Source organism: Poecilia formosa, unplaced genomic scaffold, assembly GCF_000485575.1.
Source record: "Poecilia formosa unplaced genomic scaffold, Poecilia_formosa-5.1.2 Scaffold32, whole genome shotgun sequence".
Taxonomy (NCBI): Eukaryota; Metazoa; Chordata; class Actinopteri; order Cyprinodontiformes; family Poeciliidae; genus Poecilia; species Poecilia formosa.
This window is the reverse complement of record NW_006799971.1, coordinates 1,382,023-1,401,619: the sequence shown is the minus strand read 5'-3', so window position 1 is coordinate 1,401,619 and position 19,597 is coordinate 1,382,023. Positions and strand designations below refer to the sequence as shown.

At 41.2% G+C, this 19,597-nt stretch overlaps 1 protein-coding gene across 1 annotated transcript in view; it reads right to left on the bottom strand.

The window, feature by feature from the left end:
* Nucleotides 1–106: 106 nt before the first annotated feature.
* The window catches only part of LOC103136403 (LIM and calponin homology domains-containing protein 1), a 48,853-nt gene continuing 29,362 nt past the window's right edge, over nucleotides 107–19,597 (bottom strand). The window contains exons 13-32 of the mRNA XM_016670320.1: nucleotides 18,036–18,217; nucleotides 15,449–15,700; nucleotides 12,956–13,291; nucleotides 12,528–12,833; nucleotides 11,190–11,483; nucleotides 10,940–10,975; nucleotides 9,758–9,887; nucleotides 9,514–9,671; nucleotides 8,732–9,350; nucleotides 7,027–7,320; nucleotides 5,250–5,340; nucleotides 5,134–5,159; nucleotides 4,815–4,928; nucleotides 3,541–3,633; nucleotides 3,228–3,435; nucleotides 3,037–3,136; nucleotides 2,501–2,575; nucleotides 2,307–2,415; nucleotides 1,943–2,045; nucleotides 107–1,278 (exon numbers count right to left, since the gene is read on the bottom strand). Of these exons, the coding sequence (XP_016525806.1) occupies nucleotides 1,253–1,278; nucleotides 1,943–2,045; nucleotides 2,307–2,415; nucleotides 2,501–2,575; nucleotides 3,037–3,136; nucleotides 3,228–3,435; nucleotides 3,541–3,633; nucleotides 4,815–4,928; nucleotides 5,134–5,159; nucleotides 5,250–5,340; nucleotides 7,027–7,320; nucleotides 8,732–9,350; nucleotides 9,514–9,671; nucleotides 9,758–9,887; nucleotides 10,940–10,975; nucleotides 11,190–11,483; nucleotides 12,528–12,833; nucleotides 12,956–13,291; nucleotides 15,449–15,700; nucleotides 18,036–18,217 (3,552 nt within the window). The 3' untranslated portion in view covers nucleotides 107–1,252. The remainder of the gene's footprint in view (nucleotides 1,279–1,942; nucleotides 2,046–2,306; nucleotides 2,416–2,500; nucleotides 2,576–3,036; nucleotides 3,137–3,227; nucleotides 3,436–3,540; nucleotides 3,634–4,814; nucleotides 4,929–5,133; nucleotides 5,160–5,249; nucleotides 5,341–7,026; nucleotides 7,321–8,731; nucleotides 9,351–9,513; nucleotides 9,672–9,757; nucleotides 9,888–10,939; nucleotides 10,976–11,189; nucleotides 11,484–12,527; nucleotides 12,834–12,955; nucleotides 13,292–15,448; nucleotides 15,701–18,035; nucleotides 18,218–19,597) is intronic.

Here is a 19,597-nt window from a genome sequence, read left to right as displayed (position 1 = left end):
AAACTTATTTTACTGCATTAATATTAGCCTTTTCACTTCTCTACAAAATTACTGTAAAGTCACCACTTTAGGACCAATAAAATGAAGGAAAGTAGACAAAAACACACCAGATTAAATTGTTTTATTGATAAACATACACTTGTTATAAAAGACAATCGGAGCTTTGTTCCACTGAGGGCTAACATGGCTGTGAGGTGTTTACACCAAGCTGAGGCAGAGGGAAGAATAAATCTGTGGAGAGGCAGCGCTTAGACAAAATAGAAGAGGTTTCAGGACATTTTGATTCGCCAGAAAATAATTAACTTTCTGTCTCTAAGTAGACAGTGGGTTATTTGGGGAAGTAGTGGTTCTTCAGACATTATTTGCTGGTATATAACTGTACTTCGAATCAAATCACACACACAACAGTTCTATATCAGGCATGCACCCACTCACACACATTGTGCCTAGACCCAAAGGTCAAACTGAGCGCACAACACCTCACCATTGCATTCATTACATAAGGCACTGATTCAGATGCAGTCTGAGAAGAAAGTAAAGCTAAAACATCAAAAACGGGAAAATACTTATTCATCAATAACATGCAGAGCCATTTTTGCAAAATGAAATTTGAAGAACAGTTTCTGTAAGTTAAAAGGGATTGTAAAACATTAAAATGATTAGAATGGTGTCAAAATAAAACTAAAGGCTCACTGTCCTGAGAAAACACCACAATAACTTATATATGTTTTTTTCGTCATGCAAAACTGTAAACACAAAACCAAAATTATGTGTTAAAAGTTAGGAGTAAGGCATTACAATCATCAAGCTACTTTAGGTTATTCAATTTGAATCACCTTGCATCACATTTGGAAATAATGGAGTCGCATCAGTCCAAAAGCAGGATTTAAGGTGTCAACATTTAATGTTCAGCTTAAGGGTTTAGTGTAACGAAGGACATTTCAGGCATAGATGTACAAACCCCTAAATGTGTTTTTTTTTCCCCCCATGAATACATCAATGCCAGTCACATTAAAACAGGCGTTTACATGTGTACAGTTAAGAAGTACATCCAAAGTACGTTGTCAAGAGGTTCAGTCCAGTTTAAAAATAAAACAAAGCAAAAAGAGTCTGTTGTTTGTGCAATTCAGAGTAAAAACAGAATATTTCAGAGGTTCCAGGCTTTTCCCAAACAGCCAGACTCGTAGTTACAGAACTGGAGTTTATTCTTTCAGCTCCTCCAGTGTTGTAGTTCCAGTTATTCACGTAGTTCTTATAGAGGAGTGGGCTGACCTCTGCCTGCAAAAAAAGCAGAAGTTTTCTTTCTGTAGCAAGTGGACGAAAATTTTAAATCTGAATGGATTGAAAAACGTGGCATCATGTTTTTCTAGTTGTGCCTCTAGAGGGCGCATCTGACAATTCAAGAAGTATTTCATTAAAGATAGCGTTTCACTGATGGAACAATAAAATGATAATAAAAAACTTTAAAAGAAGAGTTTGCCAAAAAATCTGAAAGTAGAAATCTATTTCTTTTCAAAACTCAATGGAGAAAAAAAAACAAGTTTACAATCCAGCTGTTGTTGAAGCAACAATTTTTATTCCAGTTATCAGCCTCGTACATTTCATCTAAATACTAGATGTTCAGAGAGGACACCTTTGTTATCAAACTTATAAGCAGGCTGTCAAATGACACTGCATTTATTCATTTTAAGTTAAATTGTTTTCTGTGATCTAACCACACATTTTAAATGATTCTTCTCTCATAGTGCGATGGCAACATTTAGTCATCTTACCAAGCACATATACAGCTACTGAATTTTATCATACTTTACAATAGTGCAAAGTATTTTCAAAGTGATTTTTTTCCTTTGAGAGCAAAAGTCAAAGTGCTGAAACCAGTGTGTGTGTGTGTGTGTGTGTGTGTGTGTGTGTGTTTCTTTGATCAATGTGAATGTTTTCCCACCTCGAGATGCGATGTAGCACTCATAACAGCTCAGCAGTCCGTTCCGAATCCTGACGTCGGTCCCTGCTGTAGCGTCACCCAGTTGCCCTTTGCATACGCCACACTGAAAAATGACATATTTTTTTATTTTTTATCTCCTTTTTAGGAGTTTTGGGTGACCAAGTCAAACATTTTTCCTGCAAGGCTAAATCCCATTTCAGTTCTAGAAGCAAAGTGTCCAGACTGCATCTGTTATCTAGTGGTAAAGGCTTTCAAGCTCTTCAAAATGTAGTTTTTAGAATCAAATTTATGCTCGATCCAATCACCCTCTCTATCCCTACCACTGTCTATTTGGACCTGCAGAGAACAGTGGTATGAAACAGACCTTAAAACACTGCATGTGGAAAAACAGGCCCAGAGTGTCAATGATCATAGCAGCTCCTCTTCCCAGAGGTTTGGAGCAGCCCGAACAAAGTCGCTTCCCACTGACGCACCTGAAACAAACACAGGAAAAAAATGGCGGGCGTGACCTGCTGACACCTGGGCGTCTTCACGTGTCGGTGTGTGAACATTATTTACCTGCTGGGAGACGGAGGCTGAGGTGCTGAAGGGGAGACGTCCTGTTTACCTGCTACAGCATCATGTGATCCTGATCTGAATTACATTTGGAAAGCAGGAAGTTTTGTCACATTCAGTCTTCGATGACTGTGAACCACCAAGTTCAGCCATCAAATACGAGCTTCTTGTACTTTCTGTGCATCTTTAGGCCTGAATGTATTTCATAGATCTTCTTTAAAGATTCCAGGATATCTGCTCTACTTTCGAGGATAATAAATGAAAGAAATCCATTAACCAGTAACATAACATTAAGGGTTATTGCTGCTAAAGATGGCTCTACAAGATATTAAATCTTAGTATGGCTACATGATAACAGTGAGGAAACTATTTACATTGTTCACTAAAAGGTTACATGCTAATTATTTTGGAACCTGGTAAAGATTATTATATTCTCATGTGTAAAAATACTGTAATAAACTCAGAGAGGGTGCACTTAATGTTTACCGTGACCAGAGGCAAATACTATTAAAATCTGCATTGATCATGTTTACATTCACCTTTTGACATTTTGCATCTGGTTGGTCTGAGGGCTGCGGTCCAGAGATGACGTCTTCCACATTTCCTGTTTCTGTGGGAGCAGTTCATCACATCCAGAATCTAGCAGAAACACACATCATAACGTCTCCCATGCAATGCGGTTCACACAAACACGAGGACGTAGTCCTGAGCATGTGTGCTTTATTCTCACCCTGGAAAAAATGAAGCTTGGACGCGTGCTGATCCTCACTTCCTGTGTGGATTTTCTGTCCGTTCTGCTGCGCAGACACGTTTCCTCTCACTGCGCCATTGTTGTTTTCTTCGGCAGAAAACGGCGCTGTGGCTATACGCTCCGGCTGCCTTTGCACTGAGGCAGAGGGACTGAGAGGAGCTACGGTCTCTTCTAAAATTCGTCTTTCCTGGAAGAATAACACAGATGGAGAACAGAAAGAGGAAAATCTAGGATAAACCGGCTAAGAAGAAAATGATTTTTGCTTCCAGCGTCTCCATCCATGTGTTCCCACCTCTTCATTGTGCTTCCTCTCCTCCTCCTCCACCTCCAGCTGGGCCTTCTCCCACTCTTTCTTCAGCTTCTCTTGTTCTTTCTGGTATTGTTCCTGATGACAGACACAGTTTATGTTCAAAGACAATCATCAAAAGCGAACACTCACTCACACACACAAATGTAACACACAGACATACAGTTCTGGTCCACATGTCATGGACATGAACGTCACGGTAAGTTTAAGCTTTCCAATATATAAACAGCTGTTTTTCTAGGATGCAGTAATGATCCAACAAGCAACATCAATGCATTTTTCAAATCAGAGCTGAACTGAAAAGATTCAACTGGTTTTCTCTAATACGTACAAGGCCCAAAAATCTCTCATCTGACACTGGCTCACTTATGGACTACAAGAACTATTCCTAAAATAATAGGAATAGCATTTTTGGCATTTCTTGACAAAAGTGGCTTTGGCAAAAAAAAAAAAAAAAAAAAAAAAAAAAGTCCTCCCTGCTTTCTTCCAAAAGATGTTTTAGGCAAAAATATAAAAAAATAGAACCACACAAAGTTAGCTTGACACAGAGAGCAGCTAGATGTGTTAACGGCTCAGGTTTGCGCAACTGTAGCGACTGACCTCAGATAATACGTAACAGGATATATATATAACTAAAAATAGAGAAAAAATAAGTCCAAAAGAACAAGAAGAAAAAAAAACAAAACAAATAACATCTTTGACAAGAAGGACCCAAACGATTCAGTGACAAAGTAGCGTTAGCTGCAATTCATATCGAGTGCATGGGAACATTAAACACGGACAAAAATAGTGACTTGTTTTATGTCGTGATTGTACGATGACGTATTGGAGCCATTGTGGATAGAAAAAAACAGGAGTAAATTTCCTCCAAAAACCTCAAATTTTCTAGAAAACCATTTGTAAATATTTGAACCCCAAAAGTTGAAAATTTGCGAAAAATAACTCAGAAATGTTGAGATTAAGCTCATCCATTTTCTAGAATAAACAAGGAAATTTCTTGGCTCTAAAAGTTGAAAATATGCAATAAAAAACTTAGAAATTTAGAAATTATTCTTAGAAATGTTCCAGAAATAACTCAGAACTTTCTGAGTTTCAAAATTCAAAAATGTTTAGGTTTTGAAACTCAGGAGATGTCCAAAAGTCAAAAATTACAATCACTGCACCCTAGAGAAAAGCCCAACTAAAAGTAGAACTTGAGTTTTGACAGATCCATCCAGAACATCGTTTCTCTCCAGATATACAACCTCACGCTGCAGTACCTGTAGGAGGCGCTCCTGCTCCTGCTGCCAGCTTTCCAAGCGCTTACGCTCCTCATTGGGGTCCCAGACCCAGTGATTAACACGTTTAGCCAAGTTCAACATGGGGGTCTCAATCTGACCAGACCCGACCAACAAGCACACCAACACAAAAAAAAAACACACATGTATACGAAGCAAAAGGGACAGAAAGAGAGGAAAGGTGAGGACACAAGTCTGACTACAGCGACCACTGGAGACGAAAGGTTAGGATGGGGTCAAATCTGAGGATGGAGGAGAAACAGAAAGGAAGAGACGGAGCTGAAAATGTAGAGATACTTACAGTGACGCTGCTCTCCTCCAGGCCCTCTGTGGAAAGATGGACACGTTAAACATCCTGACTGCTGGAGGAAACAGTCCAAAGTTTTCAAGATGGCTGCCAGAGAAGAGCAGACTTACCAGAGACACTGGGAGAGTATTCTGGTAAACTGCTGGGTGACTGAACAGGCTGAGGATTCCCTTTCTCTGCTGGCGTCTCAGTGGCTCCATCCTGAGGGTTATATTTAAAATAAATAAGCAACTAAAGCCAAAAGACTGTCTCCAAGTAACTGCCTCTATCAGAAAGTGAAGCAACAACAGTGAAAGACTAGAACAATGACAGCATATTAGGCCCATTGTACATGGAAAAAAACGAGTAAATTTCCACCAAAAAACTCAGAAATTTTAAGAATAATCTCAAAAATATTTTAGAAAAAACAAGGACATTTTTGAGTTTGTCTCATATTTTTCAGTAGAACATTTCTGAGAGTAATCTCAAAATTTCAGAGTTTTTCAACTTTTGAAACTCAAATGTCCTTCTTTTTATTGAAAACTTTTTGGTATTAATCTAAAGATTTCTGAGTTTTTTGGCAGAAATGTATTCCTCCCTTTTTTGTCCCATCTACAATGGCCCTGTCATTCTGAAACACTTCCTGACCATTGCGGTGATCTTTTCAATGTGCTATTCTTATTGAGGTCGCTGTTTTCTGTTCATGTAAATGTCTGTTAGAATATCCAAATAGAAACCAGACACCTGCTTTACATGACAAACCCTCCCAGGGAAGAAATTAAAGTGATATAACAACAGCTTTATGTTCTCAACTGTACAGTTTCTCACATGTTAACATAGTGAAGCTAAAAGCTAACTAAGAGGTGAAGGAAACAGCTGAGTCTACAGGAGGCTGGAAAGTATTCCGCCTCCGGTATTCCTTCTGTTTTTCTTTCCTTACATCATAGAATTGAAACGTTTTGTTCATTTTGACTGAACTACACATTATACCAGCTCAGAGTTTTTCAGTGCCTTGCAGAAACATTAATACCTTCTGAAACTTTAGCCTTGTTTTTCTTGATAGCACAAGCTGATACTGATCCAAACTGACTAAAAACTTTTCTTTTTTATCAAATAAATTACTATTTATTTGTTTCTTAACAGAATAATTTCTGTTGTGATGTACACTAGTACATCACATTTAAATACACTGGTAGCTTCACAAGCTTGGTCAAACATATAAAAACAGCTTTAATTTGCTCAGTCAATGCGATTAGGAGTAGAACACCCAATGGAAAATGAATAATAATAAATAATAAAAACTCAAACAAAAAAATAATAAAAACTCAAACAAAAACAAAAAGTTGACTACCTTGGTGAAAAATAAACCGCAACAAACCTTCTTACAAATGATTCAGAAAGAACAATTAGGAATTTAAAATATAATGTAAGACTAAATAATAAAACATGGTATCACTCAGAGCTCTAAGTATAGAATAAGACTGGACAGATCTGCCCTCATGGATCAGACACACTGTCATCGATACAGATATTAATGTTTGATCTCTAATCTGAAGGTTTGAATAAATTTCCATCTGGGATTGGGCTGCACTTAGTCATTCTGGTGGTCATAAGTTCAGGGGACATCTGTAGTGTTTGTTTTCAGTCTTGGTTACATCTGACCAAATCATGTTCTTCTCCTTGGTTCCTGTACTCAGAATATGATGAGACGAGATATGAGTTTCTGGCCAGAACAACACAAAGTCACTTGTTGGTTTTCTCACTGTAAAATAAACCACTGACCACGATAATGCTAACTTTGACAATAAATTATGTTGCAGCTTTGTTTCTGCCTCCAACTTATTAAAACACATTCAACAAGCTACCTTGAACTGTAAAACTGTAGAAAAAGCGTGATCATAAAACTACCTCAACGTCGTCCTGGACGTCTGGGTGGAGCGGCTCCACGTGGGTCTTTGTAAGTTCTGTCACGATGGTGGTGGTGATGATGCAGTTTCGGCCTGCGATCAGGGAGCTGATGGCGGAGCCTGAAGTCAGGGCTGGTCTTTCGGTCAGTGGAGGTTCCGGCTGCTCTGCGCTGTCCTCTGGGGGATCCGGTTCCTGCGTGTGCTGGGAGGAAATGGCTGGGTTTTCCTGTAGCAGGTCCGGAAGGGAAGCGAAGTCCTCAGCCGTCTCTCCGTTCAGCCGCACCGACCCGTCCAGCTGGCAGGAAGCAGAACAGCAGTTAGAACACAGTACATCTTTGATGCAGGCTTTTAAATAAGCAGCTAATTTTATGCTAACATTATAAAAAAAACACATGTTCATTACAGGTTATTACAGATGTATTTTTTCTTTTATGAAAGAAAAATACATCTGTAACCTGGAACCGACGCTCCCAGGTTTCAGATCTTTATTCCTGTAACTGATTGTAGAATATTTGGCCTTTTGTTGGTTATTCTAAAGCACATTCTTCATCATCACAGCTTCTCTAGTTAAAAGGTGTTACGATAAAAAAACATCTGTGAAATTATTCTGTTAAGAAAACAAGCTATTGGAGACAAAATGATGTCTGTAAACTTGGACCGGATGTTATGGCTGAAAAATCACAACATAATTGATTCATATCAGTTTACATTGATAATTACTGATTAGATTTTTGTTTTAAATATCTGAAATTCTGCCAAAACTTTTCTGTTTTATTCAGTTTTCACTTCACATTATTTTATTTTTTTTTTACTTTTAAGCAGTTATGAAGCACAGTGGCAAAACCTGAAACTGCTGCCGCACAAGTTACTCAGCAGGTTGCTGAGTGAGTGAGTTAGCTGATGCCTCCAGCCTCGCTTAGCTCACTGTGAGAAGTGGAGCAGCTAAAGCTTTTCTTCTGCCTACATCTCCCAGACATATATTGTTATTGATTTAGTGTCCAACCCTGCTGTAAATCAATCTGAACAAATATTTTTTTAAAATGTTTTGTCATGGGGTTGCACAGTGGCGCAGTTGGTAGAGCTGTAGCCTTGCAGCAAGAAGGTTCTGGGTTTGATTCCCGGCCCCGGTCTTTCTGCATGGAGTTTGCATGTTCTCCCTGTGCATGCATGGGTTTTCTCTGGGTACTCCGGTTTCCTCCCACAGTCCAAAAACATGTCAGGTTAATTGGCCTCTCCAAATTGCCCCTAGGTGTGAGTGTGTGTATGCATAGTTGTTTGTCTCTGTGTTGCCCTGCGACAGACTGGCGACCTGTCCAGGGTGACCCCGCCTTTCGCCCGGAATGTGAGCTGGAGATAGGCACCAGCAGCTCCTGACCCCACCAAGGGACAAGGGTGTAAAGAAAATGGATGGATGTTCTGTCATCATTTAGTTGATCTAGATGCTCAGTGGGACTTGGTGAAAAATAAAATCGTCAGCTTCTTATCAAAATCAGAAAACTGATGGTCTTTAATCAAACCCCAATAACACTCAAATCGTTTTCCTAACCAATGTGTTTGTTTTTCTGTTGAGTTGTGCAGAATCAGTGTCACATTTAGGGCGAAAAAGCTATTAAAGTAATTTACTAGCTTCTCATTTTTATGTTAAAAACATATTTTCACAGTCCTGAGATCCACAGGATGAGAAAACAGAAATGCAGCGCTCCTACCTGTTGGACCTCCACAAGTTTGTGTTCAGGAGAACACCTGGGCGGGCAGTAGTGCTTGGCCGCCAGCAGGGGGAGCGGTCTGGAGGGTGCAGATGGAAGGGAGGACAGTTTGTGTTTGGGTTGAGGTGCAGCAGCAGGTTCAGTGGGGGGCTGAGGGGCTCCTGGGTCAGGCTGATTCTTATGCTCATCATGGGGGTCTGTCAGATGGGAGGGGGGCTCAGGAAGCTGTTCCGACTGGAGCTGCTCACTGTGTGAGTTTGTGTCTTTGAGTTGGAGGGCATTTGGTTCCAAAGAGCTGTTGAGGTTCACACCAGACTGATGTTTTTCATGGCTGTCCTCTGTCTGTCCACAGCGTTCCTGTTCAGTGAGACCGTCTGTGTCCAGCTGGTTTGGATGCTCCAGCCTCTCTGAGTCACCGTCGCCTGACGTCTGGCTGTGCTCCTGCTCCGTCTGGTTCAGGAACTGGTTGGGTTTGTTGGTGCTTCTGGGCAGCTTCAGGCTGTCCAGTGTTGCATCACTGATGGTGAAGCGGAGGGCATAGCGCTGTAAAACCAAAGCTGCCTCCTCTGGAGTCGCTGCCTGTCTGTATGCTTCACACAACTCAGCTTCCCTGCGTTCTCTGAAAAACAGGAACCAAGACAATTTAAAGGGGCAGTATTATGCGTTTTCCAGGCACATACTGCCATTTTATAGCACAATCATGTTCCTACTTCTTCAGTTGTCATAAAAATGCTATATATATAAAATACAACTTACAAAGTGTCTTACTGTCTTACACTTACTTCTCCTCCACAATCTCCTTGTAAGTCTTAATGCTCTTCCTCTTATTGCCGTCCACTCCGTTCCCCTTCATCCTTTTCTCTATCCTCTTCCTCTCCTCCTCCTTTTTAATCAGCTCCTGTGAGGCGCTGCGGCGGCGGTTCTTCCAGCGGGCCAGGTCCTGAGAAAAAAGTTCACAGCATCCATCAGTTTCAGTCTGCTGAACGCTACCTGACGCACGCCGTTTCAGGACAAGAAGAGCCTCACATCCTGCCACTGGTCCTCCTCCTCCACGAAAGCATTGTACTGCTGGTGCATGCGTTCATAACGCGACGGGCTCAGCGAAGGGACGTGTCCTGCCTCGTCCTCGTTGGCCATGTCTCCCATACTCACACTTCTGGAAATGGAAAAAAAACTGTAAGGAAACACTGTAAGGATTTTGTCTGACAAAAATCACGTGTCGATTTTTCTTGTGTTGCACACAGTTTGGAGCGATGTGTAGCGTGCGATGATAAACAATACGCAGTCCATACATAAAAAGCAGCAGGCAAAACAAAAAAATTACAGTGAACAAAAAATTACAGTGAACAGAAATGACTGGCAAACCCTCACCCTCCAAAAAAAAAACAAAAAAAAACAAACAGCAATATATATTTGAACAAATTTACTGATTTCAACCTAATAATCAGAATCAGCTTCAGGTTCAGAAATATACAAAACATTGAGTTACAAAAAAATATATTTTTGGAAGTTTTCTATGTTTTTTCAACTGAATTAGAACTATTTTGCGCCACTGAATCCGAAAATGACATCCATTTTTCTCAATCAGGTCAGGTTTTTATACTAATGTGACTTAGAGAAATCTGATCTTCTGATTGAATTGATGACATTTTTGTGACATTATCAGTTCATATCTGTTAATATTTCTCATCATCTGATTTTTTAATTCAGCACATCAACATGACCCAAAACAGTTGAAAAACACCAGACAATTTTTTTTCTGTTGACCAGTGTGATCCATCCGTCCATTGTGCAATTGTTTCTGCGTTTCCACTTACCGTAAAATTGCGCAAATTGAAATGACAGTTTTTTTTTCCATTGGCAGATTATTTCACTTATAATATAAGGAATTACTGACTTAAGACAAGCTTATGTATCTGGATGAAAAGTTCCTTGCATATTAGTTTTGTCTTATTTCAAGTGTACCAGTGTATATTGCATAAGAAACTAGAGGACAATTACTACAGATCTTGAGTTTTGAATGAATGAATCAAACGTTGTGGCCCAGCAGTAGAAAAGCACAGTAAGATGTGAACAGTCATGAACATGGTTCCAGCATGTTTGGGTGTTGCAAACAGTCTTTGCAGTTTATTAACCAACACGTTGACATGCAGGCCATGCATATGTCATCATGCAGGACGTCAGCGAGAGCGAGTCGGTGAAACTTACTCGTTGTCTAAGAGAAAAGCAACTCGTCGGCTCACCCTATAACAGCAGCAGAGGGGAGAGTTTGAGGATAACAGGAAGGCACGTCTCAAAGAAGCAGGTATGGAAGGTGAAAATGAGACAAAGTTCAATTGTTTCTATCATTGATATGAAGACATGACGAGCCGAGCAGAGAGAGAGCAGCTGTGATGTCAGTGCTACTGTCCTGTTGGTCAAATCAGAGAAAAGATGAAAAATCAAACATCACTCTCACATCATTGGAGGAAGCTCATCCTCCAGCCAGCATGGTTTCTTTTCCCGCCTCATCTTCCCATCCTCGGTTTTCTCCTCCTCTCTCCCCGCCTCTACCTGCTCCTCCACCCTCCAGGTGTGAGTCGAGGGAGGACTGGGAGGACGTATAAGTGAGGAGGAGGAGGAAGAGGATGGTTCGATCGTATCGATAACGGCTGCGTCAGGGACCTGCCTCCCTGCCAGCCCAGGACACGCCGGACTCGACAGGGCTTTGAAAGGCGGAGCTTCAAGTTCCGCTGCCATGGCAACAAAGCTGCTGAAATAACGATCCAATGACAGAGCCAGGATTAACAGGAAACACATCGACACTGAACTGAACTGCTACCACAAAAACTGCCAGCTCATCGCCTTGTAGGATAAGTTCACTCTGATTTTAAATCATTGTCTTCTGATTTGTTTTGAGCAAACTGGACCTTTCTGTGCTTTCAGCACGTAAAAACATTTGTTTGATCCTGACTAAAATACAGCAACAAAAACAATTGGAGATTGGTTCAATTTAAAAATTAGGAGGAGGATTAGGGCCACTGAAAAAAATAATCAGACTTTTCACATAATGCTGAGTTTAATCTCAAAATCCTGACTTTAATCCTGACAACAAAAATTTGAATTATGAGTGAAAAGTCAGAATTCTTAGATTATGGTAAGAATTCAGAGAGAAAAAAAGTCAAAATTCTGAAAAAAGTCAGAATTCTTGTATTTTTTTAGTGGCCATAATCCTCTTCCATACTAATACTCTTCACTGTTTTATTCTATGACTTGGACTGAATTTCCACTGAATTCGCCAGATTGGATATAATTAAATTAATTTTTTACTGAACTGAACTGAATAATTAGCATGTTTAGATTATCTTGATGTAAGAATCATTATTTTTTTAATTCATACAAATACCCAATCAGATAATCACAGACGTGTTATACCGTATTGTGAGCGGAGTGAATTTATCCTTTAGGAACAGCAGGGGTTTCATTGTGATTCAGTTCTGAAACATTAAACCCAGACAGTTTCACACCGAGCTGAAACCCAGCTGCCAAAGTCATGCCAACCAACGCCGGAGTTAGTGATCCAACAGCTGAAGAGCAGAACCATGTTAGAACTAAAAAGAGCTCATAGTTTCCATTAATCCATATGATCAGAGATCAGCTATCAAGCACTCCTGCAGCAAACCAGAACCAGTCAGTTCATTCAGAAATCAGCAGGAAACCCTTCAACACTCCACACCTGCTCTGTCAGGTACTCTAGTTTGAACTGAAGTGGGTTAGAAACACACCGGCCGTGTCTTCATTCCATCTCAGGAAATACCTTCCTCCGTCCATGTCTGCTCTGAGTTTGGACGTGTTGCCTGACTGCTTTGCTGCAGTCTCTGAACTGATGTTGTGTCTGACCGACCCAGGGACCGGCAGGAACTGATTGAAGCCCTGATTTCCTCTGAAGATGGCCGCTTTCTGGAATGTCCCGCTCCTCCGAGCCACCATGTCGTCTCTGTCCAGATCAGGGATGTTCTTGTCTCTATCGGACTCATTGGGTTGGCCTTCAGTTTGGGTCGTTGCTCTGATTACTGGGCGGTGAGGTGTTTCTTCTGGGATTCTGGGCCGCTGGCTGGCCGCTCTAAAGCAGAACAGTCTGAACTGAAGTAACTAAAACACCAACGATGAAGAAGCAGGCAACACCATTCCGGTTAGCAGCTTCAGCACCCTGCTAAACACGGCAAACATCCGTTTTCAGCCCACCTGGTGCCAATGAGCACTTCCTTGTTGCTTGGAGGAACAGCATCAGTGGCAACTTCCCCTCGGCTGCTCCACCCAGACCCGGGCGGAGGCAGGAAACGCCTGAAATCTGCGGAGCCAGCTGTTTGTTTTAGGAAAGCACCTGTCCTCCTGGCCATCATGTCGTCCTTCTGAAGGTCGGGGATCCGCTCCTCTTCCTCCTCTTCGTCTTCTGCCTCTGCTCTCTGCTCGTACAGAGCAAAACGAGTGTCTATCTCGGCAGCTGTAGGGGTGGGTTCGGCCGACCAGGGTCGGTGTTCCGCAGGGGGAGGGGAGGATGCACATCCATCCATGACAACACTATAGCATACAGCAGCAGAGATGGGTGACTGACCCACAAACTGTCGCAATGATCCGCATAACACAAAGAAACAGGTTAAAAGGAGAGCAGGAAGCAGAATAAATAATAAATAATAATAATAACAAATAATAATAATATGTTCTGCTTCTCCAAATTATGGAAAACTACCTTAAAGTGGAAAAATCCCAAAACAAGTCCAAGAAATAATACATCTCCTAGAGTTGACTGTAACTCTGATAGGGATTAAAATTATGTTTGAGGTTAATAATTAAACATATTCCTTCTGGAAATATCCATGCACACATCTACCACGCCTGGTAGCAGACTGGGAGATAATTTAGATGGTTAAGGTAGTATCTTATTATTGCGATTCAGCGGCTTGTTTAGACGACACTGGAGTTTCTTACACGGTGTTACACCACATTCTGTGACCACCGTATTGTGATCGTACAAGGCACTGTAGCATTTTAACACTATGCTACGCCAAAAAACAAACAAAAAAAACAAAAAACAAAAAGTAAGCTTGCGGTAATGAAGGTGCGGGTAAAATAAAGAAAAATCCGAACCAAGAATAAAAACTAAAATAAAAAGTCGAAAAAAAAAAAATAAAGAATAAAAACTAACATTTTACCACTAATATGACAACTATTATGAAAATATTGACGATCACAGAATATGACTTCTTTTTTGAAACCAGGTCTCACAATAAAACTTTTCTGTAACACGTCCCGTAGAAGTGTGAATTAGTACTCCACAAGTGTGAGAGCGCACATGCGCAGACGTAGGCAACAGGTTTTATTCTACGCATGAACAGGCAGACAACAAAAACAATGGTGGATAGTATATTAATGTTGTGCATTAAGTAGCAGTATTGTGCTACTTAATCTGTTCACAATCCTGTCGAATATTTTCTGGCAGGAAATCAGAAATGTTATACGAGTACGCCATTCATGGGAGACTGTAACCAACGGGTTTAGAATGCGGTGGAAGCTCAGGGTCAAAAGCGCATGCCAGTTCGACGACATGCTAAAATCACAGCGCCATATAGTGGCCTGGCATGATAACTACAGCCGACTCAACTACAGCGGTCTCGCAAACGCAGCCTAAAACATGCAGGATGCCAGCCCCCGAGCAGCAGATGAATGAAGCACTGAAGCCTCGCTAAAGTTTGGACACCCCCTGAACATTTACAGTCACATCTTTCAAATGTTTTGGGCGAGAGGTGGGGTACACCCAGTCTGTCACAGGGCACTAAGAAGAACATGTTGAGTTAAATTATTGTATTTAAAATGTTGCATAATTTTAGCCATTTAAAGCTGCAGCATGTAACTTTTATAGAAAAACCTTACTATGTGTATATGAGGCAGATAACCTGTAAAAAGATCAATCTCCTTGTGCTGCTATTGTCGTCTCAAGAAAACAACTGATCCCGCTCATAAACAACCAATTAGAGTCAGGTGGAGGATTTTAATCAATCTCGTGAACGTGCTGCTAAATGTGCTAATGGCGGAGAATCAACTTACTTAGCACTCACTAAGGCTAGTCAGACATGCTAGCAAACTAGTCTAGCATGCTAGTTAGCCTAGCATGGCTTCTCCCCATCAGGCATGGGAAGAAGCTCCATTGTAGCAGAGAGGAAGGTGGTTGTTGGAAAGGGTAAGAGTATGCACTCGGGCATGATTGACAGCGCTAAGACCCGCCTCCTGGCTCTGATTGGTTGTTTCAATTACATCACTGGGAGGAGGCAGAGGAGCTTGATTTTTTTCATATTATCTTTCTCATATCCTACTGTCACCACATAGTGACAATTTTAACAAATACATAAAAATATATGTATATTTTTTATAAAAGTTACATACTGCAGCTTTAATTAAGACCCATCAGGTGCCTGATTCTTCTTGTAGTTCTGCATGCGTTCGTGCAGCTTTGTTTCCTACTGAAACTACAAGCAGGTCAATGCAATGCAGAGCAATTCAGAAGTGCTTTCAAAATACATGAGATAGTAAAGGGAAATTTGTCATTAGGACCCTGAAACATGAGGCAATAACTACTGACTAACTACTCTATGAGTAAAGCAACAGAAAGGGGCCAGTGCTGCTCAGAGCAATGGAGGCTGCTCTGGGCTTGGGGCTCGTCATGTTTGGCCTTGTCCGTACCTGCGATTCCCCTCTGAAAGCCAGGAGCTCAGGTCAACGGTAGTCATTGATACCGCTGCTTTGGACTGGAGTCGTCTAATTGACTCTGGCTCCTCCCCTCCTCCCGCTGTGACTGCCTCTGTCGGCTGCTCGATCTCAGTCAGACCCCCAAAGGTCACAACCCTGCCATGACCTCGTCCAGCCTTTGCTGATCCGCTGATTCCGTAAGTTCTCTGCAGACAAGCCTGACACACGGGGGCTGGCCTATCCTCACTGTAGATGCGGTCTCACAAGTTAAGAGAAGGAAACACACACACACATACACAGAGGCACAGGAAGCAGACGGGGACAGGGCGGAGGAGAAATCATGGAAAAGAAGATCAGACTTTGAAGACAAAAGCTTGATGAGGTTGAAATGTTTAGTTAGACGGGAAGCGGTGGGTGAACAGAGGACAGAGCATGGGGTTTTCTGTTTGGATCACTTCAGCACACAAACACACTTCGCATTTCTATCTCTTCCACTATTAGGTAGCCACATTTTCCTCCTCACTGCTGCTCGGCTGGAGCACAAAACACCCCTTTATCCTGTTCCTCATGTCGCAATGAGATCAGCACAGAGACAGAAACAAGGCCGGAGCAGTGCTCTCACACACACACAGTTACGCACACACACGCCAGCCAATTCCCTGCTCCTTTTAATGCCAGTTGAACGAGAATATAGAGAAGTGGAAAGCTCCAATGACAATTAAAATGTGTTTAGAAAGTTGAAACTTCTGAATGTGTGCCTTTAATGATTACTAACTACATGTTTGGGGTGTAAACAAGACACTGCAGTGGTTATCTTGGGATGAATCATTTCTGTTGATTGATAATGACGCAGATGAACACATGTGCAATTCATTGCACAGTTGAACACATGTGCAATTCATTGCACATGTGTTCATCGCAGTGCACTGTGGTGTTGGTTTGATAGGCGTTTTCTCTGGGGGAAAAAGGAAACCGGAAAAAGTTGCAATTCTTCATCAACTGGAAGAAAAACTAAAGGTGTGAAAACGCCCTCCGTCTCACCTGACCAAATATTCTCCCTAACGTCCAATTACTCTACATGTTTACATTTGTGATGGTAGTTGGTATAAAAACTGTTTTCTCCTTCCGTGTGATGGTTGTTATGGAAACCTTGCCTCTCTGCATGCTGTTTTTTTTGCTGCTGTTCTTTGAGATACGTCCCTCCCTCACCGCGTCCTCTCTGTGCGTGGGGGGAAGATGAATTTGAGTCATCGTAAAGCCTCCCCCCACAGTTTCCACTGGTTTTAAACTTTGTTTTTATTATTAGGTGAGTAGCAGTCGTCTTGCTGCCATTTCCTGATTCAAAAAGATGAGTGCACATCTATCTTACAATAAAAATAAAAAACAGCAAATCAATCATCCAACCAATGAAAAAAGTTGACACAAACTATTGGTTGGATTTTCCTAAAATGTTCAGTAAGATATTAAAGTTCAGCAACAAAAGATGAACACATTTTAAGGCTTGGCTAAGTGTGGAGAGTCTGTGTCTGTATGTAGCTAACCGATACTCTAACTCACATTCAAGACTCAAACTCACTATTAGAGCTTTCACTTTGCATTCATTTACGGAAGCATTAGCTATTTTTAAAGGTAATTTAACACACACACACACACACACACACACACACACACACACACACACACACACACGTACACGCACGCACACACACACTCGCACAGATAGATATGATGCAGTCATGTGAAAAAAAGAACACCATACAGCATTCCGGGCGAGAGGCAGGGTACACCTTGGACAGGTTGCCAGTCTGTCGCAGGACTTTAACAACTCTGCAAAGTTCAAATTATATGCTAAAAGTGGTCTTAATAAACCTTCAAACATTGCCATAGGATCTACAGCAGTTACTGTCAAGTCTTCTGGAATAATGCTCTTAGGGCAGAGGAGTCTAACCCTGAATTATTTAGATACTAAAGCAGAGGAAATATTGGGTATGAAACAAACAGAGCACTCCAGGAAAAGAAGCATTGAGGTCAAAGTGTCATGGTTTGGCTGGACCTGGACATCTCATCTTCATACGACCCACCATGAATCTCAGCAGGTATCAGAACGGAGCACCGACTCATACTAGGACATCCAGCCAGGACTTCCTGAAAAGTCCTGGACCAATCCAAGCCAACATCCTGATCTCCTTGAGAAACCCTTCAAACATCTCCCAGCTGTAAGTGCGGAGTGGGTCAGACTTTCCTCAGGCTGACGTTAGAGATGGTGGAAGGCTATAGAAGTGTCCAACAAGGGGTAAGACTATGTATTAGGGAGGTAGGTTGTCCTACATTATTTTTTATCAAACACATGAAGTGGTATCGTGTCTGGTGAGTAAAAAATAATATTTTTTACAATGGTTACCTGTGATTAATCACTTTCTTTAACTGAGACAAACAAAAGAAGGACTAAATTTTGATGCGTTTGTGAACATTTCTTTTGAAAAACTCATTGTTTTAATGGGGTGTCCTAACTTTTTCACCTAACAGTACATCCCTGACATACAGCACTGAACTACTCTCATACAGGCAGTGTGTTTGGCACCTTGGTTCAGTCATCCTGAGCCTCTCCCACTTCTGTACATCAGACGGACTCATGGAGGAGGAAACAAAGCTCATTGGTCCGTCCCTCTGAGGGAGGGGCCTGCTTTGGCCCCGCCTACGAGCCAGGTCATCTCTCTGCTTATTTGGCATCGTCTTATCTTTTCCCTCTTCTCCCTCATCCTCCTCTTCCTTCAGGGAGGGGTTGTCTTCACGGGTTATGATGTCACAGACCGCTTCCTTCTCGCTGTAAAATCCATAGCCACAGGCGATAAGCGGGGAAACGTTATCCATCAGAGTTAAGCATATGTCAACCACCGATATATGTTACTGGACTGGACATTACGTGACTTATGTGCCACTCGTGCGCCATTACTATGTATTGAGTCAGGAATATCAGTGATCGGGGAAAATAAAACAATAATGCAAAGAATGTGAAAAAGGGAAGCAATGTTTTCCTTTTAATTGTCAACACTATGCCAACTAGATCACAAGATACAAGGGAATCCCATTTTACAGGTCAGGAAAAGGTTTTAATTTTAAAAAAATATAGAGAAGTGGGAAGTAGGTGAGTTATGCAAGCTTGATTTGAACCTTAAAGTCAAGCTTTAAGGTTAAAGATATAATAACTAGTTGCTGACTAGTTATGCTAGCTTAATATGTACTGTGCAGGTTGGTGTTGTTTTGGTTCAGTTAACAGAAAAATGAGGTGACCAACACACCTACTCTCTGACAGATAATCAGGAGAAGAGGTGTTTAAATTGAGTAATCAATCAGCGCTGTATTCAGACCATCCCTTATTAATAATTGCAATGTAAACATCAAACATCAATGTAAACATTGAGCCCATTGCATAAAACTGTAATGGGCTTAATGTTTTGGGGTTTTATGTACTTTTTGTGGGGGAAATGTTTTTGTGTTTTTTGATGTCGATTCATGATACACTTGAACATAATCTCTCCCCTGCCAGCTAGTGGAGTTGTTGTCAGTTCATTGCCATGACAACGTGTCTGCATGCAGAGTAAAGCTGACATAGGCTGAGTTTCCATTAACCACAAAACTGTGCAACCTGAAATGACCAAAAACAAAAATGGACGACAGGAAGTGGTAGGAGGATGATGGTTTGTTTTTGGCTTTTTTCAGATAATCTGCAGCCGGATCCACCAGAGCTCTCACAGCATCACACAGTTCATAAAACGTTGGTGTCATTTAAACGTGTTGAATCCATAACTATGTTCATTTGTGATTTTACTTTAACTTCTTATTTAATGGAAACACCAAAGTTGCAAAATTGTGTTTTTTAGACTTTAGCAGAATGTAGACAAAGTTCTGCACACATTTGTGATGGAAATGCAACTACAGAGACAGAGAAAAGGCAGAATACAAGTGGTTAAAAGTTGTTTTACATCTGTTTATCTGTATTATTTTCCATCGTTGTGGTGCACTGCAGCCGTTGTAATTCCTAAAAGTTCAATAAACAATAAAAAGCTGGACTAAGAGCCTTGTTTGTTTGTTGAAGGTGGCAATAGCCATTACAATCATTAAGAAGGATGAAATATTTTATAA